Here is a 9,600-nt window from a genome sequence, read left to right as displayed (position 1 = left end):
AGGAGAGGAGAGACGAGGAGAGACGAGGAGAGACCTCTGGGAAGAAACTGAGAGGCCAGCTCCAATGGGAAAGGAGTCTTAGATGACCAGTTCTGCTCAGAGCTCTAAAAGCAGAATGGAAAGTACCTGCTGAAAAAGGCATGAAAGCATCATTCTTTACAAACTTCCCCTTTGAGTCGAGGAAATGTTCAGGGTAGAATATGTCAGGTTTCTCCCACTGGGATTTGTCTCGCAGGACAGAGGCCAGTAAGGGGATGATGTAGGTTCCCTGCAAGCCAAGACAGAGAATTTATTGCACTGAGGATGATGTTGCTGTCATCACTGGAGTGACGACGAGTGGTGGAGGTCAAGACATCCACTTTAATAGGGGACGTCCTGTCAAAGTAGCTGTGAGAACCCCAGTGTGAACAAGGATCCTCGGACACAAGTAGGGCTTGAAAGGGAGTGTTACACTGGGAATGGAGAGAAGAAAAGTAGTGCAGAAGTTGTCTCACCTTGGGAATGAAATAGCCTTTGAGCGTGACATCTGCAGTAGTCTCATGAGGTAGGTTCAATGGCAGGATATTAGCAAATCTTTGAATTTCATGGATGACAGCATCAGTATATGGCATTTGAGTTCGATGCTCAATTCGTGGGGGGTTTGACCCTATCACTTGCTCTATCTCTTCTTGGACTTTTTCTGTGAAAGGAATAGGGATCAATCATGGACACATCACTTGAATGTCTATTTCTTCTGCTAGGAATAGGAGGATGTGGAGAATTCACTACTTTTTCAGCCCTGCTCAATATGAAGTCATATTTGATGTGACATGATGAGAAGGGAACTGCTGATTGCATAGTTTGCACTTACTCTGAATTTCAGGATACTTCATCATGAGCAGAAGGCCCCAGCGTAAAGTGGTCGACGTGGTCTCCATACCAGCTACAAACAGATTTCTCACAACCTCAATTAAATTTTCATTATGGAAATATCCATTGGCATTTCCATTTTCCTGGTGATATGAAACAGTAATAATATCAGTTGATTAAAGATTCAAGAAGGCACTTTCCATTGGAGAACAGGGAAAAACTTTCATATTCAGCCCTCAGGAAGGACTTAAGTGTAAAGGATAAGAAGGTTTTTAGGGGATGCCTTGGGAAAACTATTCTAAGGGTGGAGGGTCTTTGGGTGGAGTGATTGGACTGGCTGTGCTGCCCACAACAGGGGGCAAGGGTTTTCACCTTGGATAATGTCAGTGATTGCAGTAATGTTTTGGAAATCAGTGAGCAGTCACTGGGGCCATCCATGTGATTCAATCATTTGCTTCACAGTTTTTCTGTCCATGGGCCATGGACCAAAGCATTTTGTAGGATGATGTTTGTTGGGAAGAAGAATAAATTTACTGTCAGTGCTGAGTTTTGACATGGATTCAAGAGGTACTTAGGACTTGGCCCATGATGATTGGCCATGATCTCTGCTGATGGCTCAAAGGCTGAGAGAATTGGGCTTGTTCAGCCTGGAGAAGAGAAGGCTCTGGTGAAACCTTATTGAAGCCCTCCAGTACCTGAAGGGGCTACAAGGAAGCTGGGGGGGACTTTTTACAAGGACCTGTAGTGACAGGACAAGGGGTAATGGGTTTAAACTGAAAGCGAGTAATTTTAGATTAGATATCTGGAAGAAATTCTTCACAGAGAGGATGGTGAAGCACTGGAACAGGTTGCCCAGAGAAGCTGTGGATGCCCCATCCCTGGATGTCTTCAAGGCCAGGCTGGATGTGGCTTTGAGCAACCTGGTCTAGTGCAAGGTGTCCCTGCCCATGGCAGGGGGGTTGGAACTAGATGATCTTTAAGGTCCCTTCGAACCCAAACCGTTCTATGATTCTGTGATACTGCCTTTACCTGCCACTCACACCAAAAGAGAGCCTAGGAGGGTAGTTCATGTTCCTCTGTAATCACACAGCCAACCCATGCTTTTGCTACAGCAGACTTAGGGTGAAATCTTATGAGGCTGGCCACACTACACAGAGTTGAGGGCTGGGTACAAACAGTGTCACATTTTTACAAGAACTGTAAACCCAGAGTTTTGTTGAAGCAGATAAATGCAATCTTGTGTGAGTGTGAAATCTTGCCAAGTGTTCTCAGCAATTGAAACCCAGAAATATGTACAGAAAAGTCTTGGACAGATAGCTTTCCCTGGGGGATGTAAATTTAAAAAAAGTCAGAAGTTCTAAGGTACAGAAAGGTTTTTTAAGCTACAGGTAAAGATAGCTTCTCATACTTTGCTTGCTTTAATAATGTTTTGTATTTTCCTCATAAATTACTGGGGACACATAAAAGATGCTTGTCTGTGATCAGTTTGTTTCCTGGCTGAAACGACTGCAGAGTCTTTTAGCCTGACCAGAGTTTTTGGTAGGGCCTTTGTACATTCTAGATCTCTGCTGAAGAACATCTCTTTATCTACCAAACCTCGAAAGGAAAGCAAGAAGATTTGAAGAAGCTGCTAGGATTCAATTACCTCTTGTTGTCTCACAAGGAAAGTGTCAATGAAGCTCCTCTGGTCATTTCTGTCCAGGACTTTGAGATGTTCTATGAAAGTCACCTTGATAAAATCCGTCATTTCTTTTACATTCTGAATAAAAATTTTGTGGTTCTTCAGGAGGAATCCAAGGGCTGGGAACATGTTGTATATCTGCAAGATGCAGAGAGCTGTTAAACAGATGTACCACTGTTCAACAATGTATATTAAGAAAAGCCCTTACAGAAAATGATGTATACTCAAGATGCAGTATGTTCCTTTGTCCTCCTTTTTCCCTGGACAGTTGTGTAAAATGGTTAAAATTTATCCTCTTTTACACTGAATATTAATACTAGTTGATGATGGCCTAGAAATCCCATGTTTGTGGATATGTCTTTGACACAATTTCCTACCGCTCCACTCCTAAAGAATTTATCCCTCGCTCTCCACACTGGTTAGAATTGGGAATGTTAAGTATAGTAGGCAATTACAGGCATCCCCACACCGATTTTGATATTGTTTTTAATGGGGGATGGGAAATAATTACCAACTTCTATTGCTGGGGGACACAATCCTTGTACTACATGTTGTTCAATTCTTCATGAAAGGAGAAACATAATTTCCCAGGCTATGCTGTTGAAGGGAAATCCATAAATAACATCAGGGATCCCCTTTCTGCCATTTTGCAGTGCATTTGTCATGTCAGTGTGTTGCAATGATCAGGGCTGGGGAGGTGTACCTCTGTATACCACGCTGTATACTAATCTTGCTTTCGAAGAGCAATATTTAAACAGTATGAATTACCGATACCGATGGAGTTCCAAAAATCCTGACATTTTCATTCACCAATGACAGGAGCCTTTTGAATATGGGGTCTTCATAGTCATATCGCTTTCCAAGCAATATGGATGTGATGACATTAGCAATAGCAGCATTCAACATCAGAGTCATCTCAAGAGGCTTCCCTAGCATGGGAAAAGGTGATGCAAAAAGTAAAGTCAATAGTTATTTCGGTAAATTAAAGTTGCATGCAGAGGCTCAGTGAAGTCTAGGACATGACAGGCATAGAGCTGGCAGGGGCAAGGACTTCCCACTCTTAGGGTTTGCACATCCCTAATGGCATTTTGACAGACAAGAGACTGAATGCAAGCCTTTTGTGCTCCCCTACTTTTTCTCCAAGACTATGCGTGGCTTTGAGTCTTTGTGACTTTTCCCCAGGCTGCTCTCTTTGGGCATATACGATCTTAAAGTGTCCTGGTATAAGGGAAACTCCGCATTGCCACTTCCCTCATCAATGTCGTCCTGGGTTGTCCCTTATTACCACTATTCTTTGAGAGTTGGATTGTGTCTTTTTAGGCCCATTACATCCAATTTTCTAACTCAGTAGCTCTTGGTCATTCAATCTTTCCCACTGAGGCTCTCAGTTCTACAGCTTCTAGATTCCTCTGGTGCATTCCCTTTGCAGCAGGATACAGATCCTGCTTTCAGGGGTTCAAGGAGGACTTGAAGCCTGAACTAGAATGATGATGTGTGTAAATCTGATTTTATCCCAAGTCTTCTTGGTCGAAAGAGCTACCTACTGAAGTATGACTGTTGGTAACTGAGACTACTGAGAAATAACCTTGGATGTTGAAATGTGTAGCTGTATATTCTTCCTCCTATTGGAAGTGGTTTACCAGGCACGGGACTTTAGGGACAATCAATTTTTTAGTATAGGTATGCAAGTCCTTCTAATAACCTTTTCCTCTCCCAGTGCCACTAAATCAATCAAAGGTGCTGCAAATGGAAGAACAGAATTACTTTTCTCAGATGTGCTGTTTGATGTCTCTCTCCACGTTTAACACCCAGTGCCTCAATGAACATTTTTCATTTGCATGCCAGGCAATTGCCAGGTAGAGAGACAGAGACAAATACTTTGTATAGACACCTTGGACCATGGATGCTGGAGTATGGTAGATCTCTGCAAGAGTTCAGAGCCTCGTCTTCCTTGACCCTTTGCATTTTTGTAGGAGGCTTGAGGAAAATCAGTGTGTTATGAAGGTAAGATTCCCCCCACCTTTCTGTGCCTCAATGATGTCTGCCAGGCATCCATACTCTTCTACAACACGATCCTCTATGGCCTTCTTGCCCATTCCAAAGTCTCGTAAGGTTGTAAGAGTAAATCTTCGCATCACTCTCCAGTTTTCTCCATCAGAAAATATAACTCCTGAAATGGAAAATGAAAACACAAAATAGAAATTTCATCACAACAGCAAAGATTCTTCATCTACTCTGAATCCTGGTAAAGATGAGTGCTGGCAAGAGACCTGTCAAGACATGTTGTGTCCCCACATAGAATGAAATGAGACAGGAAAGATGTGTCAGGAGATAGGTCTGAGGGAAACAGCTACTGTTCTGTGTTCATGAGGTATCTGATGTGCCTTGAAACAGGAGGGCTTTTGTTCAGCTTTTTTTAGAACAGAGAGTTGGATCTGTGCCTCTGGGGCATCAACTGGGGTGATGAGTGTGCTCAGTAACCTTAGATGTCTCCCTTAGATGAGATGAATCCTCTCTTAAGAGTGCCTGCGTTCTTATCTAGGCTGTAGAGAGTAAATGAAACTGCAAATATAGGCATTTTTTGGAAAATCTGCCCATTTGGTTAGGGTAATCCCACCCCACTACACACTAGAAAAGCTGCAGAGAATTCTCAGTGGCATGTCCAGAGAAATTTCAGTCAAGCTGTGCTGTTATTTACTCTCCTTGCAAATATCATGCGCTCTTACTCTTGCTTAGAATCTTGTTCAAGAAGCTGCCTCTAGTGAGGAAAGAAAACATTTGCAGGTAGGTTGGCATTTAACAATACATTGCTTACTCAGCACTGGTCACAAGATACAAGCGTGCTCACCTTTGCTTTCCTGTCAGAAGATGACAGTCTGTCATGTCCCTAGTTCCATGTATCCCATCAATATTTATGGGAATCAAAAAATCAGGTTCAGGGTCTAACACCTGTGGCGGCTGAAATCTGCACCAGAAGACCTCTGAGCAAGAGTAGCTCCCCCCGGGGAAGCAAACTAAAGGCTTGGGTTATTGTTTATTCTCTCTTAAAGAGAGATTTAATTTTAAATATTAATTGAACTGGAAAATTTAAAATAAGCATTCAATAATGTCAATATCACAATGACTATTTGGAGATAATGCTGCTCACGTAGTCGACACTTCTCTTCCAGCTTGCATTGGGTTTATGTGTCAAGGTTTTGGTAGCTGGGTGGTTGCAGAGTGACCTTTGCGAAAAGAGATCAGTTGTCCCCATGTCAGCTCCTCAACATGTCACCTCTAAGGGAAGACACAGCTGCATAGAATAACGGAACGGTTTGGGTTGGAAGGGACCTTAAAGACCATCCAGTTCCAACCCCCTGCCATGGGCAGGGACACCTTCCACTAGACCAGGTTGCTCCAAGCCTCATCCAGCCTGGCCTTGAGACCCAGCCTGCATATTCAGACCTCTAAATTATGTGTTTATGTGTAAAATAAATGTATCACCTGTCCTTATCCCCACTGAATATCAACACGCATTGTTCAATTTCCCCCTCATTTTCATTGTTTCACACGCTTAGTAAAACAAAATGAGAGTTCTGCATTCTCCTCTTCATGAGGGAAGTCTCATTCTTCTTTGCAGAAGGCAGGTGTATGAGGAACAGAAAGACACACTCACCTTTCCCTTTTGCTATTTCTTCAACGACTGGTATTTTAGGTCTCCCTGAAAATGCATCTGCTTGGTTCACCAGAGCTTCCTTCACTGTGTCATATCCTGACAGCACCACTATTTTCCTTGGTCCCATCTGAATGCTGAAGACTGGTCCATATGTTTTGGATAGCTAGAGAGATGAAAGGGGACAGTAAAAGAACTAATTTCAATATGATTTTCAGCAGGTTTAATGTTCTCTTTCCTGCATGGAATTAGCTTTTCATTCACTGTCCAAAATGTGGAGAATTTGTCACACAAATTTTGGAGCTCTTATGAAAAACAATCGCAATGGGATATATAATCCTCTGTTAGGTATTTGAGTATCAGACTTTTAGAGGGGCTAAAAGGAAGGCTGTAGTGCAGACATTCTTGCCTTTGTGTTCCTTTGAACAGACAAATGGAAAGTGAATTTCTCAGTACTCATGGAAAAAACTGTTTAATTCCTGATGCAAAAATTGGAGGAGGTACAAATCAGCTGTAATCAGAGGTAAAACTCTTAAATAGTCTGGAGTTATGCCTTTAGGTGCATCTGGAGTTATTGCATTTAGTGACAAGGTGCAAGCGCTGCAACAACAACCAGGCAGGAATAGACTGCATGGCTCACCTGGGAATGAAATCCAGGAAAGCAGGTTGAGAATGGCTTCATTTTAATTTATGTTATACCTTCATTATGAGGTAACTGTGTCCACAACCCAGACTCCGTAAGTAACGTTTGATCGAGAAGCTGAGAACTCATATGTTAGAAACGTTCCCGAACATAGAAGGAGATCAGTTTTCAAGGTGGTAGTACATCAGGGCACAGGAACTGTCTGAAACTATAAGGTTTACTCTTCATGGCTTTGAGGAGTAGTGCAGTGAGAGGGCCTCAAAAATTGTACACTATCTGACTGGCATTTACCACCTTCCCTGAAGTACTGGAGTTTACTGCCACCAGATATGAAAGAACAAAGAGTGTCTGATTGTTTCCTACTTTGTTTTGGGAAACCAGGGAAGTTCCTCCTTCATGGTGAGGGTGAAGGGAGACAATCAAGAAGCTGTTTTCTGCCAGCTCCCTGATGTCTAAGTCTACCAAACTGCCTCCAGAAGGTTCTGATCTCCTTCCTAAATGTTTCAGCAGCACCTGGTGAAAGCTCCTGTAAGAAATAGTAGGACCTGTCTTCTAGTTACCCTTGTCTGGAGAACCCCAGCATTTCCTGGGTTCCACAGAAATAGGTTAATTCTTCTGGTGTAGCTGGAAGTCAATTCCCCTGCACTGACAAAAGATCACGTGGTCAGAAGAGCAGTTACTGCAGATAATTAATTCTGCTGCATTTGCATCTATCTATCCAGAGAAAGATTTGTACCCCTTTCGGGGGGTCAGTGACTGCCTGTGACAGAGAGCTCTAAGAAAAGGAACAACAGAAATTACCTCTAGCATTGTCAGGTAAGGTCTCTTCAGATCCATGATGTGCAGGTTTCCGATGATGGGTAAAGGCCTGGGTCCTGGGGGGAAGTTTTCTCTTGCATGGCTCTTCCAGACATGTTGTCGTTTCAGAATCAGGAGCAGAATGAGTACAAACAGTAACCCTACAGGAACAATACCGACCTGATCCATGGTCATTCAGCAAAGGCTTATCTGGGAAGCAGAAAATTCAGGCAAAGTGTGCAATCTTCTGTCAGAAGTTCAGAAGTATTAATTTGATTTCTATAAATACAGAAATACGAACCTCACTTCTAAGAAATGGTAGAAATGCCCATCTGGGCATGTGGTGTTTTACCCTTGGAGGATCCCTACTAGGCACTCTCACCACTTTTTGTGCTCACTTTACTCTATGCTGGTTACTGATTAATGGGTAATGTCTAAACTAGTGCTGTGCATTGGCAGAGAAGTCTGTGGGCGTAAGTCCAATTTAGAAACAGCAATTCAAACACTGCTGGCAGAGAAGTCTGTGGGCGTAAGTCCAATTTACTGTCCAAACACTGCCTTGAACTTTGAGACTGGGAGGATGTTAGAGAAGAGCGAAGAGGTTCCACTTGTTGCTCAGGCTTTTCTTTCTCTCTGTGGAAGATGTTGGGGTTTCCAGGTCTTGACAAGAGCAGAAACTCAGCTGACCTGGGATTTGAGACAATTGTGAAGTTCTCTCTTGCATCACCTGAATGTGGATTTTATGGCCTTGATGCTCTGTGGGTCCTATAGTGGAAAGCTGCATTGATCAGAAGTACTTCAGAGAGAAAGAACTCAGTTCCAAGCTCCTCTGAGCTAGCTGAATAATTTATTGTGGTACACACATTTTTGTTCTAGCAGAAGTTCAATCAGGGTATAACATAGAGTCAGACTGATCTGGCCAAATGGTGTATCATAGCGTCATAGAATGGTTTTAGTTGGAAGGAACCTGAAAGATCATCTAGTTCCAACACCCCTGCCATGGGCAGAGACCCCTTCCACTAGACCAGGTTGCTCCAAGGCTCATCCAGCCTTGCCTTGAACACTTCCAGGGACGGGGCATCCACAGCTTCTCTGGGCAATCCGTTCCAGTGCTTCACCACCCTCTCTGTGAAGAATTTCTTCCTGATATCTAATCTCAATCTATCTGCTAAAGCAGAAATTACCCATGGTTTGCTTTGACACTGGCCAGAGAAGATGAGCCACAGCCTTCAGAACAGTGTTTGGAAGAGTTTCTAGTAGAGGTGTAGAGAACAAAATTGTACATGACCTTGTGGCAAGAACATGAAGGCTGTTTGAGGTGATGTGCCCAGGCTGAGTCCCTTGTCCTTGACTCTTTAAAGCATGAGGATCCCTGCAGAGGTGTGACCAAAGGCATAAAAGTCAGTCCCCCAGGGATGGGGATACAGATACCCAGAGGAAAAAATCGTGGGCAATTGGCCCGGAGTCCAGAAGAGGACATAGAGTAAGCCTGGTCTTGTACTGGCTTGTCTTGATTCTGCTGCTGCTCCCAGGACTTTGCATACCAATTCCCAGGTCACTGGGGGAAAGATCAGGACATTTCACCTACTTGAAAGGTGTTGGGAAAAAGTCCAGGGCATATGTCCAACTGTGTGCCTGTTGGCCTGTTTCTACTCCACCCCCCAAAGGAGGTAAAAAGGCATGGGAAATATCATTATTTCCACTTGTATATGGCATTTAACTATTAACAAAGAATGAGTCAGATGCTGACTCTTGAGAAGTGAAATGAAGCTACAATTCTGAGTTGTTTCCCAAGAGATGGGCCCAGGGTTTGGTCCGTGCAGAGTTTCAGAACAAGCACAGCACTGACCTGCATGTACAAGACTCTCTGGGCTATTGGAATGACACTGTGAGAATGAGAGTTGTCTCTTGAAATGCAGTGGGAGAAGAAAGCAACCATTCTCACCCCACTGCCCTTGCTTGCTCAGTCCTGCTGAT

At 43.4% G+C, this 9,600-nt stretch overlaps 1 protein-coding gene across 1 annotated transcript in view; it reads right to left on the bottom strand.

The window, feature by feature from the left end:
• Positions 1-7,995, bottom strand: part of LOC104516619 (cytochrome P450 2K1-like) — an 8,736-nt gene extending 741 nt beyond the window's left edge. Inside the window, exons 1-8 of the mRNA XM_010161017.1 lie at positions 7,627-7,995; positions 6,186-6,348; positions 4,551-4,700; positions 3,299-3,459; positions 2,495-2,668; positions 851-992; positions 495-679; positions 127-268 (exon numbers count right to left, since the gene is read on the bottom strand). Of these exons, the coding sequence (XP_010159319.1) occupies positions 127-268; positions 495-679; positions 851-992; positions 2,495-2,668; positions 3,299-3,459; positions 4,551-4,700; positions 6,186-6,348; positions 7,627-7,818 (1,309 nt within the window). The 5' untranslated portion in view covers positions 7,819-7,995. The remainder of the gene's footprint in view (positions 1-126; positions 269-494; positions 680-850; positions 993-2,494; positions 2,669-3,298; positions 3,460-4,550; positions 4,701-6,185; positions 6,349-7,626) is intronic.
• Positions 7,996-9,600: the final 1,605 nt, after the last annotated feature.

The sequence above is a fragment of the Eurypyga helias genome, unplaced genomic scaffold (assembly GCF_000690775.1).
Source record: "Eurypyga helias isolate BGI_N326 unplaced genomic scaffold, ASM69077v1 scaffold1191, whole genome shotgun sequence".
NCBI classification, from domain to species: domain Eukaryota; kingdom Metazoa; phylum Chordata; class Aves; order Eurypygiformes; family Eurypygidae; genus Eurypyga; species Eurypyga helias.
This window is presented reverse-complemented; position numbering and strand designations above follow the sequence as displayed.